The sequence below is a fragment of the Pyrgilauda ruficollis genome, unplaced genomic scaffold, assembly GCF_017590135.1.
Source record: "Pyrgilauda ruficollis isolate IOZ18807 unplaced genomic scaffold, ASM1759013v1 scaffold130, whole genome shotgun sequence".
NCBI classification, from domain to species: Eukaryota; Metazoa; Chordata; class Aves; order Passeriformes; family Passeridae; genus Pyrgilauda; species Pyrgilauda ruficollis.
In genome coordinates this window covers 401,701-423,185 of record NW_024511433.1, presented here as the reverse complement: position 1 = coordinate 423,185, position 21,485 = coordinate 401,701, and the positions used below count along the sequence as shown (strand labels likewise).

The 21,485-nt window shown below is 41.9% G+C and overlaps 1 protein-coding gene across 8 annotated transcripts in view; it reads left to right on the top strand.

The window, feature by feature from the left end:
* The window catches only part of SEMA6A (semaphorin 6A), a 116,493-nt gene that overhangs the window by 75,905 nt on the left and 19,103 nt on the right, over positions 1–21,485 (top strand). For 4 of the 8 annotated variants that reach the window (XM_041459094.1, XM_041459095.1, XM_041459092.1 and 1 more), the window contains 7 exons: positions 1,145–1,300; positions 2,711–2,887; positions 3,600–3,740; positions 3,829–3,909; positions 5,830–5,888; positions 7,635–7,655; positions 14,716–14,880. In XM_041459094.1, coding sequence (XP_041315028.1) covers positions 1,145–1,300; positions 2,711–2,887; positions 3,600–3,740; positions 3,829–3,909; positions 5,830–5,888; positions 7,635–7,655; positions 14,716–14,880 — 800 coding nt within the window. Of the gene's footprint in view, positions 1–1,144; positions 1,301–2,710; positions 2,888–3,599; positions 3,741–3,828; positions 3,910–5,829; positions 5,889–7,634; positions 7,656–14,715; positions 14,881–21,485 lie in introns of those variants that run through there. The other 4 variants (XM_041459099.1, XM_041459097.1, XM_041459096.1 and 1 more) reach the window with 4 other exon arrangements.

The window sequence follows — 21,485 nt, the reverse complement described above, 5'->3', positions numbered from 1 at the left end:
GCAATTACAAGACAGCTAAAGTATTTTGGATATGAAGAGGCAAGAGTACACATTGTCTGCATGTAATGTTCCTTGCTCAGCTTTTGTGGGACCAAACTTGTTGACACAGCTAGTTCCTTCGAGTCCTATGCTACCTTCCCACACAAGATTTATTTACCTAATATTTTAATATTTATCTAAATCTGAGCAACACAGATGATAGCACCAGTCCTGTATTTTGTTCAAGTTGACATTACTCTTGATGTCAATGCCTTTATCCACAGCAGAGTAGATGAAAATAGGATGATGCAATGAGTTTATGAGTGAGTGGTCCATCTTTAATCTTCCCATCTCACACTGGCCCAAATGTTTGCAGAATCACTGTGCTCTGGAAAATGGGATCAAATGGGCCTTTTATTAAAGAAAATTACCTACACAATATTAACAAGCAAAACATTTTGCTGCTTTTTTTTGAGAGATGGCCTGTCCAGGCAAGAAGATTGAACTATGTCTTAGGAGCAGGTAGATTTTAGAAATAGCACGAGCAGATTTGCATTTAGGTTGTTAAAGAATGGGAGATAACTTTTCAGTGAAAGTTCTCAATGAGCTACCATTCTTAAATCATCTCATCCAAATTGAACAAAGGACAAAACCAATGTTTACATGGATGCTATTTGGTTTGTCTTCTTCAACAGTCTGTTTTCTATCTGATGTGACTAAAAGTAACATTTTTTCATACATGTTTAAAAAAAATTAACTTCCTACTGTATTAGAGGGACTTCTTTTATTCCAGGAGAGAGCAGTCAATTAGGCAAGTTACAGATCAGAAAACACCTGTGCAATTGGGAAGCATCAAGCCAAATGCACACATGCTGTGGTTACATTCCATATGAATGGATAAATTACAAAACTGTGTGTGTGGTGCTCCTGATGAAAAAATGACTTTGTGCTCATAAGTGACACATGAAGTCCTTTTGAATGGAGGACAGAGCAGGATTTTAGGCTTCTCTTGAGGTGCTGAACAAGTCCACCACATTTATCGATCCTCTGCCAAGTTAAACTCCTGTAAAGCACATCATATTTCAGTTAGAACTTCATCACAAAAAGAAGCTTGCCCTCTATGTCAAGCTTAAGTTTTCTGGCTTTACTCTCTTGTTTTATATAGGCCCGGTTGCTGTGCTGGCTCAACATCATTAGAAAAATATGTAACATCTAATGAGTTCCCAGATGATACTCTGAACTTCATCAAAACACATCCACTGATGGACGAGGCTGTACCTTCCATTGTCAACCGACCCTGGTTCCTGAGAACAATGGTCAGGTACGTGCACCAAGTGAGCTCCTGCCCGCACTGTAGCTGTCAAGTTGTGCTAATAGCCTTGCTTCCAAATACCCTCCAACTCTGCACATGTCCTCGGTGTCCTGGGCATGAATCCAGCTAGGAATGGTGGCAGAGCAGAGCAGATGCTGCGGAACTCCCTGAGGAGCTTTCAAGATAGGAAAGACCTCAGTCTTTTCCAACCGTGCTGTGCTGAAACTGGATGTTGTAGGAAATGCTGTGCGGGGAAGTTTAATCACCTTTTGGCTTACAGGTCAACATTTGAGACGACTCGGTAAAAACTTCAGGCAAGGGTCAGCAGACAACTCAGGAATATGTACACAGGATACAAACATGTCTGCCAGGATACGTTCACAGGATATGTAGATGTCTGTCAGGTTATGTACTGGAAAGCTTTAATGTTTGCAGAAGTGTATAGGGCAGAAGTAATCGCATAATCTGCATCCTTTCTATGGCAACAAGAAAAAAATAATAACAGATTGAACAAAGACTCATAAATCAGCAAGTGTTAAATGCACCATCCCCTTCCTTTGAATGTATCAAAATACATTCCCACTCTCTGTGGGAAATGTACATTGTGGTCATTATACTACTTATCTACCCTGCAGCAGTGAACAGAATAATGTGACTAACTTTTGCCGTATTTTCCTCTGAACAAAGGTAGAATATTGCGTTGGGCACTTAGATCTGTGGAAGGATCTGACTTTGGTTCTGTAGTGTATCTTATGACAAGTTTTTCTGTCAGGTTCTGTAGCTCCAACCAAAGATGAGAGTAGCAAGCTTCATGGAGTGCTTCCCTTTGATAGGCAGTACCATCCAACTGGTACCAAACCACCAGTTTATTGTTTTCAATAAATTGTGTCACCCCAAGATTTGATTTCACCTCAGTGCTGAACTTGCTTGGTGGCGGTTGTGTGATTATTTTTAGTGAGCTAAAATGGTGTTTAGTGTCTTAGTCTTGCACTGACACAGCTTTTCCTGACAAAACAAGTTGAACCTCATTCAGCTGCTTTTAATGTGACAGAGCTTGAAATTTTAAAAACAGTTCACTGTGCTGATTCTCTATCCCTGTCTGAAGAAATCACCAGGCTTTTGGAAGGATAATTCCTAAATGCCCTCAGGCTCCTAGCACCCCTTCAGGTTTCTGAACTTCTGGACACTTCTGCTGGCTATTGGATATGTGGGCATGCAAACACGTGAAAATTCCCCAGCATCTGGGGAGCCAAATTGGTACAGTCTGTGTTGATTTATAGTCAGGTAGGAGAAGTACTTAAATGTGTTTTATGGTTGCTAGAAGGCTACCATACACTTATCTGATGTGAAGAAAGTGATTAAATGAAAATTTTGTGATTATCTCTGTGATTTATCTGTGAAAATGCTCTATTGTTTTAGATATCGCCTGACCAAAATTGCTGTTGACTCTGCTGCTGGGCCATATCAGAACTATACCGTGGTTTTCTTGGGGTCAGAGAAGGGAATCATCCTGAAGTTCTTGGCATGGACAGGAAACACTGGTTTCCTAAATGACAGCCTTTTCCTGGAGGAGATCAATGTTTACAATCCTGAAAAGTGTGTATCTGATTCTTTGTACTCATGTATGGGTGACTTTGAACTTCTGATTTCCCAGAGAATAATGTATCCCGTGGAAACGGAAGTGGTTAGAGAAGCCAAGTTTTTTTGGTAATCTTAAATTGTTTAGGGAGGGGATGTCTGCTTATCAGTCTCTACATTGCAATAAGATTTTTTTTAGTCAGTCTGTGTAGAAAATAGCCCATCCTATGCAGCAGCTGATAGATAATTAAAAGTGAAGTTCTGGAAAGGAAGATTAATTTTCTAATCCTATAAAAAACCCTGATTCCTCTCCAAATAACTCAACAAGCAGCAAGATACTCTCCAAGGGAAATTTTCCACATTTCAGTCTTCCTTAAATATGCCTAAGGGGGCTTTGAAGTGAGCCATAATCATGCAGAAATTTCAGCTACTTTGAGTGCTGGAGAAGAATAAACACAGAAATGAAGGGCCGTCAGAAGCTTATCTGGTGTGCTGTTGCTCCCAAATTCTTAACTATCCCATGCATTTTTTAATACTTATATGTCTGTCAGTATTTTTAGTGGCTATTGTGTGTTCTTTTTCCTTGACTTGTTCAAGTCTACCTTTCTTATGGATTTTTTGGCGGAAGCTTTTTGCAATCTTATTTTTTCAGCCTGGGGGACCACTAAGGCTTCCCCTGGCTTCCCAGAAGAGCCCACTTGTAACCACATCCCACTTTTATCCAAATCAGGTGCAGCTATGACGGCATGGAAGACAAGCGGATCATGGGCATGCAGCTTGACAAGCCCAGCAGCGCCCTGTATGTCGCCTTCTCCACCTGTGTCATCAAGGTTCCCCTGGGACGCTGCGAGCGTCATGGCAAGTGCAAAAAGTACGTGTTTTGTGGCGGCTGTCAGGGGCCTGGGCAGTGGGCAAGCTGGAGCACTCCTAAATGCCGCCTTGTGCTCTTCTCTCCCAAGGGCCTGCATAGCATCCAGGGACCCGTACTGTGGATGGGTGAAGGAGAGCGGGGTGTGCACGCAGCTGGTCCTTGGCTCCAAGTGAGTAAGGGCTCTGGCTGGATGGGCCATGGAGCTCTGGTGGTGGTGCCAGGCAGTCTTGGGCAAAGCTATTTGGAACATAAGGCTTTTAGAGAAGGAAAAATGTGGGAAGTGTTTGTTTCTGTCTTATTTGCATTCACCTCCGAAATGTCTCACAAATTTTTTTGATGTGAACAGTTAGCTGAGTGGTAACTGCTGAAAGAGGAGGAAGAAGAAAATGAAAGAGCTGTATTAAGGTCCGTGTATTATTGAAAGGAGTGAATTGGATGGATATGTCTGGACCAGCCTACACTGGAGCCATCACAGCTGATTAAAGAGGCAATAGAATCCAAATTAAATTACTGAAGTAATTTGTCCACTGAAAACAAAACCAGGCCTTCTAATTTACTGTGCATTGCTAAGAGGAATAACAGAGCACAGTAAGGGCTTAAAACAGATTTAGAGAAGTGCTGGATCTCCCCTTGCTTAACAGTAGAATTTAATTATTTTATGATAATGAAAGTCTGTGAAGGTTACAGGGAGCAAACCCACTTCAGAGCTCACATTTCATGGCCACTTCTGACACACCACATGACTGCCCACTCTGAGCTACCAGCAACATTCCCTCGTGGTAGTAGTGGAAGTGTAGCGCAGACATCACAGAGCCTTGACAGCCCTGCATCTGATGCCACTTAACCCTGCTTCTCTAAAGGTCCTCACTATATAATGGACAAATTACTATCCCTGTGCTTCTGTCTTGTTCTTAATTTGGTGATTTCCACCATCTGCTGAGGATGCTGTAGCTGTATGTGTCTGTATATGCTTGACTACAAAAGTGTGGGCTGTTTCTGATTTGACATTTGGTAGGATAATGTTAAAATATACCTGTGTCCATATCAGGTTTTTCATCACTCCAAAAAGTGCTTGAGACTTTTTCAACTTCCATGGCAACTTGTAGGGGACTTCCATACCTCACTTTTAAAAGCAGCTCCCACGTTCATCAATAGATCCATCGAGACAGAGGCTGTGCAGCTTGCAGTGATGAAGTCCAAAAGTGATCAAGGCAGCCCATGCTCTGTCCAGTGCTTAGGAAGGGGGTACAGATCAGCTGTGAAGGTATCTGGTTCTAAGCTAACCAACACGAGGCAGAGATGTTAGTCATCCTCCTGGAGTAGATGGCAGTAGAGCAGGTGTTTTCAGAACACAGAGTTAGAATGAGTTGTCTGCAAGGGTAATTATGCCTCAAGGGCAGGATCCTAACATAGGCAAGGGCTTGTGTTTGGAAATTTTCCAAGGTTCTTGTCATTCACCTTTGACCACACAGGAAGTTGGAAGAACAACTTCAACAGTTATCCAAAATCACAGAGAGAGCATGGGAGCATAAGCTGAGCATGTCAGCTAGAAAAGCATGTGAGTGTTTGTCAGTAGAGCCCCTGACTTAAAAGGAATACCTTTTGTGGGACGGACCTTATGCCTTGCAGCCTCATCTGGTGCTGTACCTAAGTGATTGCTGAAATGCAGGTTTCTTCCTCAAGCACATTACCTGCCCAATGGGTTGGCTTCCTTCTCACACCAAAGTGCCAGTGCACCTGATCTACTCTGTGCACAGGTTAAGGTAGGGTTACAGTTGCTTCTGATAAAATCCTATATTTAACAGCTTAAAAAATGCTAGTCTTTTCTTCCCTTGGTAACAAGGCATGCTGTGGATTTTTAAAAAGTAGTAATATAAAGAAAAAGTATCATCAGAAGCCAAGAAATCATTAAGCAATGATGAATAGCTCAAATGTGTGTGTTGCGGTTTTTCAGCCTTTGTGTGGAATTTCCAAAGAAATAGCCAGTTTCACAGCAGGGATTTATTTCAATTGAACATGTGATAATTTCTTTCTGGTTGTGCCTATGACTGTTGTTATTCATACTGTTTTGTTTCCTTCTATTATTTAGACTGGCGTTTGAACAGGACATAGAACGTGGCAATACAGATGGCCTGGGTGACTGCCAAAGTAAGCAAAGCTTTTACCTCTATTTACCATGTGTCACAGTATCCTTCTGAATGCCTCAAATCACCATTACCTGTCAGGCATTCTTTTGCAGCAACATAAGCCATGATAGGGACAGCAATGTAGCTAATGGTGCAGGTTCAGAAGAACTGTTTTTAAATGTGTTTGAGGAAAATAGCCCAGTTCATGCGATTTGTACAAACACTGGACTTCAGAGTGGTTGCGTAATGAGAAAAGCTTAGCTCTAGAGGATATTGATTACAGCAATGACATAATGAATTGGGCCCATTGTCTTTATTAGCCCTGGTGGTTGGGTTGTTTATGTAAATGTACAGAAGTGGCTTGGTTTCTTGGTGTGGTCTGTGACTTGGACTACATTTGCATGCAGCACAGTGAGACAGAGAAATGTATCTTCAGCTTTGGATCCGGATCAAGAAATGACAACTGCTTAGTTTGTGAATCTTAGGGAATTTTACATACAGTCTGGACAACCTCATGGTATTAAGGGTCAGGTACTATTGGCACTGCCTAAGAAATTTTAATAGTAAACCTTAAGTACTGACAGCGTGAGCTGGAAGCTTAAACACAGTCTTTAAACATTTACTGGTTGGTACTGAAATGCTTAAAAGTGCATAGCTTGCACTGTATGCAAAGAAACCTTGCTGATTTCTGAGCCTTCAGGAATACCAATCTGTGTTCAGGACAGCTCTTGTTCCAAATGTTCTCAGTAAGGTTGGTTTGATTCTGAGCTCCAAATACTAATTATAAACCTCATGAAATCAAGGCTCTCATTCTTTTCAGTGTAATTTGCACTGATGAAGCTGAGGAATCAATGTACAGTGAGAGAGTCATTACTTCTGCAATACAGAGAAAAATAACAGAGAGCTAGGCTGTGCCATGGGACATGGTGTGGGCCAGACACTCTGGAGAAAGCCAGAGCCTTCTCACGCCTTGTGCTTCTTTATTCAAGAGGCATTAATTACTCTCATCACTTTGCTTGGAGGAGTGCAAAGATTTCAACCTGTCCTAAGATAGGTGGATATAGACCGTTGCAAAGGTTTTTGATGGAGATGTCCAGATAGGCCTCCCCTCTGTTCCCCTGTAAAATGGGTTAGCACCAAAATCAGGCCAGTTCCCAGCTGGTACATCTTTGCCCTTTCAGCCAGTCCTGCTCTCCTTGGGCAAATAGGTTAGGCAGGAGTGCAGTGTACCTGATATCAGTTACATATAAAAGTAGGGTAGGAATTATTCAGGAACAGCACATTGTGCTCATGGAGAGAGATCTGCTTCTGTGCAGAGAGCAACAAAGCCTATACCCTGCTTAAATCCCTCTTTAGCCCTGAATAGTGCATTGAACCTTGACACTGCACAGGGGTAGATTTCATTCCCTGCTAACGCAGCTGATTTTATTACTTCATGTGATCTTGGGTCACCTGAGTTTTGTCCTCATTTATTCACATTGCTGGCTGCATCCCTGGAATGCCTTGCCTTAGACTAAGATTTACAAGGAAAGCAGGGGGGACACTGGCCCTCCCTCCTTCAGTACCTCCTGTACAGAGCTGGTCGTGAGCACTTTCAAAGCCAGACATTGTTTTTGGGTATGTCTGAATATTAGTTTTGCCTGGGTCCTTAGTATAAATCTCAGGCTTATAAATATCAGCTGAAACATTAACACTTATTAGCAGCAAACTACTTACAAGAAAAAACAAGATACAAATAATGATATTTCCCCTGTTATTTGTCTTTCAGATTCCTTCGTAGCCCTGAATGGTAAGGAAGTTCTTGGTTTCAATATTTATTGACAGCAAATCCATTTTGGAGGAATCACTTTTTACTAAACTTTAAAATATTTTCATACTTTTGTTATATTTAATGTTTCTTCCCAATTTATTTTGTTCATAGACATTTCAACTGCTCCACCTGATCAAAAAATGTCTTACTACACAGTGTATGGTCAGTTTATGAGTGTTTTTAAAAATTCTCCCCAAATCCTTGTGTTAGCTAGTAGTATCTATACTCAAATAGTTGTTACCCTATTTTACTTGTTTTGTCTTGGTTTTGAGGGCCCGATTCACTAATCACAACTAGGATTAAGCCATACCTCTTGGTTTTCAATCCCTCTTTTCTTGTCTTTCCTCAAAACTGTCTCCAGTGAATTAAAGTCAGATAAGGCCTATTTTAATGTCATGTCAGCAGACATGATTAAGAGCATGCTTCATCTGAACACTGAAAGAAACACTCGGGTACAGTGATGCACCTTATCTGTTCACCAGGACAAACAAGGTAGTAGCTCACATCCCACTTATGAGCTGCCCAGGGTGGTGTCATTACTGCTACAGCAGCCACTCAGAGATACCTTAGGGAAAGCAGAACTATCCCTGGGTTACAGAAAGATCTCTCATAAGGAAAATTAGCCTTTTACCCATGTGGTTTGAGACTGGATTATGCCTCAGTTCCTGAAGGTTCTTGTCACTTCTAGGGTGAGTCATTTATGTTGTCCATTCAAATTTACATAGCAAATTAAATTACCAGAACTGAAGAGGATCATTTCTGCAAGCCTAGAGTAGCAGGTTCCCATGAGGCAGCTGTTAATCTGTGCTCATAGTGCTTTCTACGACTCTGTTTTGCATATTTGGAGGTAGATTATGCTGTTTCTTGGAGTGAAGAATAAATGCCTTCATGAGGAATCACTGCAGAATAAATAATCACTTTAAATTCAAACCTAGACATATATTTTAATAGCTTTTCTTACAGACATCCTGAACAAAGACAAGTACTCACAAGCTAAGACCTGCCAGTGAAGTCAATGGCAGAATTCCATGAGCGGTGGGAGCTTCCTTGTGAAGTTGCTTTCAGGCTGTACAAGAGTAGCAGTTCATTAGGGCTAGATCAAATTCACCATACATTTGGCTGAACACAGCAAGAGGTAGGTTAATGTGAAGTTGTGATGAACTTTTAATTCATCCTTTCATCCCATGCCTGCAGAGTAAGTAGGTATGAAACTGAACCAATGACAGTTCAGTACAGCAGAATTTACATAACTGGAGGCACAGTAATACTGTTCAACATTTGTAAAAATAAAATCAAATTCCCCCTACTGTTTATTACCAGGAAATGAAAAATGTGCAGGTGAAACTTATTTGAAAGTATGGTAATGAAAACCAGTGAAGGGAATGTGCAAAATCAAAGGCAAGCTGAGACTTTCTGATATATGGAAGACTCACAGTTTCATCTGCATAGAGGGTTTATACTTTCTTTCATTGTGAAATTGATGTATTTTTAATGCACAGTAATTAAAGAAAAGTAGTAATAAAATCCATTCTGCTGAATGTGAAGATAAAGAGAGTGTCTTTGGGTATAGTGCTGATGTGCCAGAAATGTTCCAGATTTCCTACTTGTAAGTGAATTCCCTTGTCTGCAGAGTTATAGCTGTGGAACTGTGGTTCTGGATCCTGCCAGCTAGAGTATTAGTAGGCACTTCAGTAAAAACTGATATTTTAATCTGACCAAGAAAGCAGAAAAGTGTTTCAAGTGAGCAGCAGAATGAAAAAAAGCTGTAGTCCAAGAGAGAACAGTTAACAAAAGAGAGTACATTTTACTGTCCAGACATGTCAAGCTCAAAAAGAGACTCCATAAATGAACCCAGCTTTTAAAGTAGGACTTTACAGACAGGTACAATGGAGAAATGCTGACCCAGCATTAACATGGGTTCCCGTTCATGTCCTGTCTTTTATGGTTTATTTCATTGACCTCTCTCAGGTACATCCTGATAACTTTGTCTCCAGGCAAGTCAGCTCCCCCTTTTATTGGTTTAGTTAAAATACCTATTCTGATGGTTTTACAGTTGGGCTTTCTTTTCACCTACCACTAGTGACCCTTTATTGATCTTCCACTTCAGGGTGCAAAAATTCTAGGACGAGGTAGTAAACCAGTCTCAGTAAACATGTTCATGTTTGCCAACTGTAGAGACTGGTCTGAGTAATTTTGCATCTTGAAAAAACCGAAAAATTTATGAATTATCTATTTTGATGTTAGTGAGTACAGTTTAATGCAAAGGTAATGGTATATCACAATAGACTAAGCCTCAGAACACCGGTACCAGAACGCCAACTGAGTGAATGCTCAGTGGGCTAAATATACCCAAAGTCATCTGAAGCTCAAAAAGAAGTCATAAGGCCTGATTCTCTTCACTTATGCCACTATAAATCATCCTCCTTCAACAGACTTACTGCCAATCTGTAACAGTGTGAATGAAAGAAGAACCAAGCCCTTAATCTTTGTATTCTTGGCACCAGCCTCCTCCTGATTTCGGCACATGGGCTCTCTTTCTAAGGCAATCTCACATGATCAGTTGCAAACAAGTAAAGTGCAAAGTCCACGCAGGTGACTCAAATTGATACCCAAGGAGAGGATAGTGGACTGAAGGTCTGGATGCAGAAAGTCAGACAGGAATTATGCAGGAGCCACATATTTAAACAAGGAGATTAAGCTAGATCACTCTGCAAAAGTCTAAGCAGCTTCAATTACCTTTGGAAACATCAATTCTTAGTGAATTGGGCCCTTATATTACCCCCTAGCCATAGTCCTTTCTCCCTCTATAGTATTGATTTAACTTTCCCTCTAATTGTCTAATTAGATTGCTATAGCTGTTAATAGGATAGCGTGCAGATATCTTAACCTCTGAGATTCTAATGACTTGTGCATATTAAACCAACTATCAAATACTGATAGTATTGAATCTGTCTTTGTTTTAAACCTGAAAAAAAAAACCTCTTTGCATTTTACAAGTGCACTTCAGAACAAGCTATAGTTTCAGAAGTGCAGCCTTTCTGAATCATTATCTGTTCTTGTAGGCACTAAGTGCTTTTACTCTGCCTCTGTTACTTGATTACAGCACTCCAACTGAAAAGTTTTTCCGAATAATGGAAGCACCTAAACCAGATTTTTTAAAAGTGTGTCTATTTGGTTTTTACATGTTTTCTTTAAACAAAGACATTTGAAAAGCACTATGTGTACCGTTATTTGGATGCTTTGTTTTAAAACAAAGGCAGAATTGGTTTTTCAGATGTTTTTGTATTAACTGTTATTAACACAGAGAAGCTGGCCACATCTCAGATGTGCTAAAGCCTCGTTAAATTTAAACAAATTTCATTTGCAAGTTAGAATGGTAAAAAATGGTGTAATGGGAAAAAAAGGCCCACTATGTGTTGAGAACTATATAGTGCATTGTAAAGGCTTGATAATGGCTGTGTGCAAGAGGGCCAGGACTGGGGACTGGGTTGCCTGCCACTTCAGTCTTTTCTCTGTTTATGAAAGAAACTTAAATAGGTCATACATTTGTGGTGCTACTCTGCTCAGAGGTGAAATTCACCCAGTGGGACAGGCTATTCAGGCACTTGCAGAACACTGTGATACTGCTTACAGGAGCAGTATCACTGCCTAGTAGTGTTTGCAAATACAGCCCTACCACAACTGGGATGGGCTATTAAGGTTTAATCTGCTCCTGTCCTGCTTCCTCAAAATCCAGTGGAAGAAAGTTTGCCTCAATTAGCTGTGTAAGCTTGCTTCTCAGTGTGTACTAGACTAATACATTAGTAACAGAGAGAATAAATATGCTGATTCCTTGTATTTGTGTGGAACCCCTCTCTACCTAGTGACCATCTGGTACACATTAATAGCTTCACAAAGCCTTAGCTTTCCATTACCAGGAAGTTCTCTGTGTATTGGCAACATATGGTTCAAGAATTTTTTTTCCCCTGAAAAATGTGTCCCTTAAGCATATACTTCCTCTATATTTCTGTATTATGAAATGTTTTTCTTTAACTATACTTACAGCTTTTCCCTAGAACTCTTCCTTTAAGCACATATAAATTTGCAAGTGTCTGGAAAGAAATATAGGTATATAAATGCATATCAAACACAGGCATAAAATACGATTGCTACTTGGCAAGATTTTCTTCTCTTTTACCTCCTTATCAAGCAATGACTAATTGCTTTCTTATGTTGAGTGCAGCACTATGTGTAAGCTGACCAAATACTGTACACATTATTGTTGTTGCTGAATGAGGTATGATCTTGAAGACTGGAACCCCATGAATGTTTGCACTGTGGTTTAATCCTTAGGGAAAGGAAAACATGAAAATTCCATAATTTCTATTTTCTAGCCTGTTGTCTGCCCTGTTATTTGTCTTGTTCCTTAAGGATGAGCACGGGAGTTGACGAGCGTAATAGTGTTGGAGTGAATGATTTCAGGATCCAGCATGCTCTTGCTTCAAGAGGGGGTGTGCTTTCTATTGTGGACCTCTACCTGTCCCTTTGGACACAAACAGTCCTGCTGCAGGACTGCTGTGGAGCAGGCAACACATTTGGATTGCAGTTCAAATGGAGTCCTCTATCTGTGTGCTACCCATGTCCCCAGCCATGATGGGGCATATGGAAGCCTTTTAAAAGAGGATAATATTTGGCTTCTCTTTTCTATTTGGGTGACATTCAAAACTCTATCTTAACAAAACACAGCACTTAATTTGCTGCTTTAAAGAAAGATGGCTGGGAGAAAACACACTTTCTACCATGAGAGGGTAAAAAATAATCCACTGCACTTGTCAGTATAAAACCTTCAGACTGACATCCAGACCAAAATTGTGTTAACAATTAATTGTAGTTGAAGGGTGGCTTCATGGTGAGAACACTGATGAATCCAAATTTAAATCCAAATTCACATGGTGAATCCAAATTGAACCAATTTTCCTTTCTAAGCATACAAGTTAAAGGAGTTCATTGTGACCATGTCCTATACAAAACGTAGTCCAAAGTGCTCCCATATATAATCTGATTCAGTAAATCAAAAGAGCTCCTCAAAAACTTAGAGAGGAGCACAGATATTTTTTTACTCTAAAGTCATTAATATTCAACAGGATTTCTTTAAATCATATCATCTTAATAGAAGTTGCAGCATGCTGACTTCATCAGTAGTTCAACACTATGAAGCTGGTGAAAGGGCTGGATGAAAAGAATCATGTGGGTGCATCTAAGAGCTTGGGGACATTGGTGGCCAACATTTAGATTTTTGATTGTTGGAGTAGAATTGAAGGTCTAGGTTCACCATCTCTCTCTAGACTTTTGAGAGGTGGGACTGTATGGCTTTAGAAGCCATGTAAAAGAGCACGTTTGAGATGGTTCTTTCAAAAGCTTTGTGGTTATCCAGGAGCTGTTTAAAATAAATTACAGAAGCACAGGCTCTATCTGCCCAGCTCTGTGCCTTCTGTGTGAGGCTTAAATTTCAGCTCCTTGTGTTGATCTCTCTCTGCCCCAGTAAGTCTCAAATTATTTTTCTGAGCAGTGAAGCAAGATCAAGGAAAGGAGCAGGGAGAGGGTCCCTGCTAGGGCAGCCTGTAGCTTGGTGATTGGATTCCTCTCCAAGTGAGATTCATCTAAGGAAGGAAAATTAATTTGCTGGGCTGTTCAAAAGGAGACAGGAGAAAGGAGGGCTGCTGTCAGTCTGTCTAGTGTTATCTGATGAAAAATGTTATATGCCATTCTGTCTGTGAATAATCCAGTTCTGTTAGTTTGAGCATGTGTCAAAAATCCTTGTTTTAATGGGCTCCTTAAGAAAAGTAGGTAAGGGGATATAGTTACCCACAACAAATTGAGGAGGCCCAGAACTCCTTGAATCCTGATGAAAATAAATCACTTTTTCACATGTGCCAAAAGGAAAATTTCAGAATGGTTTTGAGGTCAAAATGTGGTGGTGTGGATGGCTTTTGGAGCCCTCTCACCAAAGCAGCTGAGCCACTGGAAAGTCCATGTGGGAGCTGTCTTCCAGAGACAGTAGACTCCAAGCATCTCAATAATTTTAGGCGCTGATGTGCTTTTCAGGTCCAGCTTCAAAGAGTGTATGAGTCTGCAAACATGATGTTGTCCCATCCAAACCACATTTCAAATTGTGCTGTGTTTCCAGTGGGGCAAGTTCAGCGAGTGTGCTGTTTGTTGGGGTGTATGTGATACGCAAGAAGCAGATCAGTCTTGTTCAGGGCAACAGTAACAATATCTAGAGCATTTGTAATGGAAAAAAGGCATGTGAAACAGTCTCAGCTGCTGCTGGAGTCACGGGTTCTTCGGCAGATCCACGTGGTGAGGCACTATCTGCACTGTGCCCCTGAGCAGAAGTGGTGCTCAGTCTTGTGCTTATTTCAGAGCCATTTTGGGCCATCAGCTCAGACAGAACCAACAGTGATGGTGCAAGCAGGTGCAAGCAGCTGGCCCGGGACATTTCCCGTCTGGAGAGGAGTGCCGCAGCGTGAGCACACTGGTGTTAGGCAGTCCTTCATTCCCCTGGGGACATGCGGTAGAGTGCCTCATGATGTCACCATTTTGTAGTTCTTCTGGCATTCCCATTCAGTTCCAGCCATTTTGGACATTGTTCTGTTCTAGATTGATTTCTTATTTGCTTTTTGACTGAGCCAGTATCAGACAGCATGGGCTGACCCTTCAGTGTCAGTCAGGCATGTGTGCTGAATCCAGCCAAAGGATGTTTGACTCAGACAAAGTGTGCTTACCCTCTTTCATATGCATGTAACTCTGTCAAGAAGCAGAGAACTGCACAGAACTGCCAGCTCAGTGGCAGCACCTTTTAGCACCCTGATCTGGAAGGTTCAAATCCCCTCTTCCTTTAGAGTCACATTTTCAAGGACTTTTGAAACATTACTCTGCCTAAGACAAGATGTTCACCTGTCACAGAAGCAAAGCAGTCTGTACCCCTGAGTATGGGGAGGTAGCATGGTAAGTGACTAATGAGACTTGTCTTCCCTACCTGTATTTATAATGTGAACAGGACACTCCAGTTCCCTAGTCCCAAGCACCACCACTTCTGACTCTCGCGCTCGACAGGGTTATGATGCTAGGGGACGCATGCTGGATTGGAAGGATCCGCTTGGTTCATCTGAAAATACAGATCCATATGTGGCAGTTTCATCCCATAATCATCAAGACAAGAAGGGTAAGGCCTTGGAAATGACATCCTGTGGTGAGGAGGGAGGGGGAGGAGGACTAAAGTGTAACTGCTTCCAGCTGGCTCAGAGTAACATGTAATGAAACTCCCGTGCTATAATTAAAAGCTTATCGTAAAGTCTGAAACTAAACAGCCAATCTTAGAGTCAGTCCTAGATAATTCACTGCCTGAGGAAACCACACAAAACAAACAGAAGTGTATGCCTTTATAGAGAGTTTTGTGCATGTGTATGGGAAGGAGGGAAGCAGGGGATTTAGCTCTCTTTAAATTTAATCTGCCCTGTTCTCTGACAAAGCAGGATCCATGGCTTCCTATTGTTCTTAAGGATGCATTTTTATATTGCCTTTCTCTGAATTCCCAAGGCAGCATGACAGTTCTCAGCTAATTTCACATTATTTCCATATCTCAACAACTACAGAATCATAGAATCATGAAATGCTTTGATTTGGAAGGGACCATAATGACCATCTTATTCTAACTCCTCCTGCCGTGACCAGAAGGACTTTCCACTTGACCAGGTTGTTCTAAACCCCATTCAACCTGGCCTTGAACAGTTTCAGGAGTGGGCCATCGACAACTTCTCTGGGCAGCCTTGCAATGCTTCACCACCCACCCTCAGAGTAAAGAATTTCTTCCTAATATCTGATTTAAACCGCCCCCCTTTCAGTTTGAAGCCATTTGCCTTGTCCTATCACTACATGCCCTTGTAGAAAGTCCCTCTTCAGCTTTTATATATCCCCCTCTAGGTACTGGAAGGCTGCTATAACATCTTCCCAGAACCTTCTCTTCCTCACCCTGAGCAACCCCAGCTCTCTCAGCCTGTCTTCATACGAGTGGTTCTCCAGCCCTCTGATCGTCTTTGTGGCCTGTGTCTTTCCTGTGCTGGGGACCCCAGAGCTGGACACAGCACTCCAGGTGGGGTCTCACATGAGCAGAGCAGAGGTGCAAAATCCTCTTCCTCATCCTGCTGGCCACGCTGCTGTGGATGCAGCCCAGTATACATTTGGCTTTCTGGGCTGTGAGTTGCTCTGCCTCAGGTGCTTTGCACATGGCCTTGTTGAACCTCAAGGTTCCCATGGGCCTACTTCTCAATCTTGTCCAAGTCCCTCTGGATGGCATCCTGTCCTTCAGGTGCATCAGTCACACCACACAGCTTGATGTCATCTGCAAACTTACTGCAGGCTCACTCTGTCATTGATGTCACTCACTATGTCATTGATGAAGACATTGGTCCCAAAATTGACCCCTGAATGACACCACTTGTCCCTGATCTCCATTCAGACCTCAAGCCATTGACCACTATTCTCTGAATAATGCTGTACAGCAAATTCCTTATCCATTAAATTGTCCACCCATCAAGTCCATCTCTCTCCAATTTAGAGGGAAGGATGTTGTGGGGGACCATGTCAAAAGCCTTACAAAAGTCCAGATAAATGACATATGTAGCTCTTTCCTTGTCCATTGATGGACTCTCTTCACCATGTTGGTCAGGCAATACTTGCCCTTGGTGAATCTGTGCTGGCTGTCTTGAACACTTCCCTGTCCTCCATGTGTCCTAGCAGAGTTTCTAGGAAGATAGGTTCCGTGATCTTCCCGGGCACAGAGATAATGGCACTGACAAGTTGATACTTCCCAGGGCCCTTCTTTCTACCCTTTTTTAAGATGGGTACAATATTTCCCTTTTTCCAGTCACCTGACTGCCACACTTTTCAAATATCATAGACAGTGGCTAGGTAATTAAATCAGCCAGTTCCTGGGACTCTGGGATACATCTCACAATGTTCCATAGACTTAGGTATGTTCAAGACTTAGGTAGGTTCTTCAAGTGGTCCCAAGCCCGATTTTCTCTTACAGTGGGAGGGACTTTGCTCCCCCAGGCCCTGTCTTGTGGACCGAACACTCAAAAGGTGTGGGAAAGGAGGTGGCAAAAGACTGAGGAAAAATTGTTGTTGAGTGCCTCAGCCTTCTCCTCATGGCGACCTTGCTTGCCAGGTGGAGTACATCTTCTTCAACCTTCCTTTTCTAGCTGACATACCTGTAGAAGCTCTTCTTGCTATTCATGGCATCCCTTGCCTACTTCAGCTCCATCTACACCTTGACCTTCCTGACCCCATTCATACACAACCAGACTGTGTTCCTATGCTCTTTCCATGATACCTGTCCCTTCTTCCACCACCTCTGCATTTCACTTCTGCCCTTTAGTTCAGCTAGCAGGTCCCAATACAGCAATTAAGTCTCTTGTCTTTCTCATCCAATTTGTTTCACCTGGGTTTCACTAGATCTTCCCTCTTGGGAGGTATCCTTAAAGATCTATCAGCTCTGTTCTGCTCCCTTGTCCTTGAGGGCAGTTTCCCAGGGGGTCTTACTGACCTTCTTAAAGAGCTGAAAGTTTTATCTTCTAAAATGCTGGCTCCTGGCTTTACTCTTTGCCAATCCATATGCCTGAGGACTGTGAACTCCACCAGGGCATGATCACTGCATCCCAGGCTGCTGCCACTCGTGGCATCACCTGTCAGTTCATTGAGCTGGTGACCATCAGATCCAGTATCCCAGTACAGATAAGGAAAGCCTGCTCTAGTTTAACCATTGAGTAAACTGGGAGTAGTCGTAGTCACTGGTCCTCAGTCCCACTGTCTTCAGTGAGACCTGAGCAAAAAATTCCTTTTAGAGTGTGGTCATTAGTGTACATTAAATGATGCATAAATGACTGCTCATTAAGAGGTTCTATGTTTTGTTTTTCACGCTCTAAAAGGTTGAGATTTAGGTGTCATTTCACAGTGCTCAGACCAGTGCTGTAGCGCAGGGGTGTAATACAAATCCTGTCCTTTGGCCTCCATTCCTCCTTTGCCATACATACAGAGACTTAGGCAGAGAATTGCCAAAATTTTCTGCTTGAACATAGAGAAGTAGAACCTTTTCTCCTATGTAGAGGTGGTGGTGCCCCTCATTGCATCTTGACCCTCATCATTCTTTCAGCTCCTTTTAATCTGTATCTCAGAGACTTTAATATGGTTCCTTTTAAACAGGGGAGTTAGGTTCAAATACCTCCACTGCCTAGAGAGATCTGAATCCTTGTTATTCTTCTCCAGGGTGTTCTTAGATCTCTTCTTTCAATCTCTGTTGAAGATGTTTTTCTCTGTGTGGACTAATTAAGTACTCACTGTGTCAGAAGGAAGATGAGTACGAGCAAAACTCACTTGCTGAGTGGTTAGGGCATTCACCAGGGGCAGGAACACACGAGTTTAGTTCTTTCTGCTATGAATACTTGATATAAAACACTTAAAATATTAATTGAAATGTGGATTCCAGTCTCTATTGTTCATGCATTTTATATGAAAAACTCATTAAACAAAAGCATCAGCTGTTCCTAGAGAAGCTACTGGCATGCCAGACCTGATGCTTTGCATTGTCTACCCAAACTAGTGGGTTACTAGTTTCCCCTATTCTTCCTCCTCCATCTGACCCACTGAATCTTGAATTCTTTGCATTACTTGTGGAGGCTTTCAGCGAGGAGTGATGAGCACATTAACATCACAGAACAGTCTTCAGCAGAGCTGCATGAACAGCTACTGGTGGTCTGGACCCAGACCTGACCTGACCTCAGTGACTGCTGTTCATTACAGCCCCAGATACATGATGCTTCCCATAGTCCAGGGATATCCAGGGTTTCCCACTGAACTCCCGAGGACTGACCTCAAAGAGCCTTCACAGTCCCTTACCATAAAGGCAGTGGGTGTCACCTGGCTGGCCCAGCAGAGACAAAGCCTGAAGCGCTTTTCCAGTGGAGGAGCTTGGTCAAATTAGGCAGAAGATAACATGGAAAATATTAATCTAGTAGCCTTGGCTTTTAGGCTTATTGGCAGGAAATTGAATATGAAGATTTAAACTCCCACAGGCAGAGGATGTAAACTTGTCCCCCACTTCCCAGCTAATTAGCTCTTCCTACAGAAAAAGAAAGGAAAAACTACCCCTGTTTGAATAATTTCTTTGAAGAGCTTCATCCTGTAGGTTCTAGGACATTCTGGGAGAATAACTGCAAAATCTAAACCAGAAAAGTAAATTTCTAGAATCTGATCAGTCTTGCCTGTGTCTTGAGCACAGAGCCTCTTTGCACCCTGCAGACCTGGGGGCTGCTGAGACTTGGCAGAGGAATAATTTCAGGTGGCCGCAATACTCAAAACCTTAACTTCAGATGCAAGGGAGTGACAGTACTGAAGATGAAATCGCAGTACTGTCCAGTTTAAGCTTAGTTTGAGATATCCTCCTTTTTAATTCCTTGTCCCTTGTTCTTCAGTTGTAGAAATGCAATTAAGAAAAAGGGTTATCGCTTGCATAGTGGAGAGAAGGCAGATAACCTCCATGCCCTCCTTAAGATGGCATGTGATTTACCTAACACTCTGCTTTTCTCCCAGCAACATCAATGATAATAATGCTAACAGTAATCAATGATATTAATGCCAAAATTATTGCCATTAATATTATCAATGATAATAATGCCAAAATATGAGGATCTTTTCTTTGTCCAATCTGTTGGTAACCCCTGTTATACAAAATACTTCAGGCAAGAGGACATTCCTTAGAAAATCCAGTTTCCACTTCTGAAAATAAGCAGTATCTTTCTCTTTTCCACCCTGGAAGGAAGGAAGGAAGGAAGGAAGGAAGGAAGGAAGGAAGGAAGGAAGGAAGGAAGGAAGGAAAGGGAAAGGAAAGGAAAGGAAAGGAAAGGAAAGGAAAGGAAAGGAAAGGAAAGGGAAAAGGATAGAGGGATGGGTCCTTGAACACAGCTTGTCTGCTGCTACCAGACAAAGCAGCATTTTAATAGCATTGTTTGTTGTGTGTGGGTCCCTGCTTCACAAGTCTTCTGAAAAGCAATGCTTAATAGATGGAAAACCAGATCTTACAAGCGTCTTGGATGCCACTAGCAGCTTTCAGAAGAGCATGCAGTGAAAATATTAATAAATGTATAGCTGTTGAATTCTAATAATTTTCGCTTCAATTCACTGACTGATGAAGTGGCTTACATTCAATATTTCCCTCCCAGGGAGTGATGGTTACCAAAGAGCCTTATAAGTACTTGACAGGGTCATTTAAATATCATGCATTCTTTGATGCCTAATTATGAATATTGACAAAGCTGGAAGCAGTCTACACCCATCAAAACAATGGCGGCAGAGGTGACCGCATGGTTATCCACCATGACTATCCACTTGTGTGTTGTTACTCCTTGCCTTGCCCAATCAGAACCAGTTGGCTCCAAAATTCTATTGAGTTGTTGTTTCAAAAGGGCAAAGGAAAGAGTTCTTACACAAAATTAAATCAATAAATGTTACACTTACAATCCTTTTATCAAGATTTTGTTTCCACTTTTGCTGTGATTTCTTTTGCTTTCACACATTCACAAAGAATTTTTTTTCATATTTTCTCCTTGTTTTGCAAGGTGCTTTGTGTTTTTCTTCATTGGTTATGTCTATTCCTTTGAGCAGTGTTTTCTTTCTTTTTCTGTGATCACAAATGGCTCCTTACTGATTGTACTAATTGTATAAGAATCCACTTGCTGGTTTTTTTATTGTAACACGGTTGCTTTGATGATGTCACATCCATCCATATGCTTCACTCTTAATTCAGTGCAGGCATCTTGGGGAATATCTGTGGGGGTGTGAAGACGGGGTTCTTTAAAAGGGTTGACTCATGGGAATGTGACATTTGTGTGCCACAGCTTTAGTAGCTAAATATACTCTGGGACTGTTGTTTCCAAGCTACATCACATTTCTTGCCAAGATGAAAATGTGTAGTCCAACCCATAGAGTGGGAATTGTGCATTGCCATCGCATCGGCATTTTCATTTTGGCCATTAAGGAATCTGCCCTTTATATTGCAGGCAAAAAAAAAAAAAAAAAAAAAAAAAAAGAGCTGTGATTGGGCAAATTACCTCCCTCTTTTCTATTCTCCTCCCATCTCCCCAGAAAACTAAATTAAACCAAACTGAAAAAACACCCCAAAAGAACAGCATGTTCTAGAGTATGTTTATGTTTTGTTTCCTTTCTTGCTGTGTTTTAGTGTTAATTTAATTGTGTTTCTCACCTTTGTTGAAATAGTTTCTCTAACCTTGCTGCCTAACCTTCCCCCCTGCTGCCATTGTACTTGGTGTTCCTCCCCCACAGTCGGAGTCATGAAGCTCCTCCTGTGGAGCACTCCAAGGCTTTACCCTCCACACCCCAGTAGTGCCGTAGTGCTGCGTCCCCCTGTAGTCGCCCTACTAACGAAGCAGGGATAGAGGTGTACAGCTCTTTGACAGGGCCTCCGTGAAGAAAGCAAGCTGATTTTCTTCAAGAGCAGCTGACCGTGTCCCTCACTACCCTGCTGCCCTTCTCTGCTGCCTCCTGTCCTTCCTGCCTCCATTCAGAAATGCCTCATGCTTTTCTAGTACTGGGTTCCTTAGTGCAAATGTAGCCAACAGCTCCATTTTCTCACACGTTCCCTATCTGCCTGAAATCTGTGCCTGTTAATCGCTGTTTTGATAAATTGGTTGAAAATTCAGGTTATGGTTTTGTGGCTCTGCTACAGCTTCTTCTTCACAGCATTCAGGTGGAAGT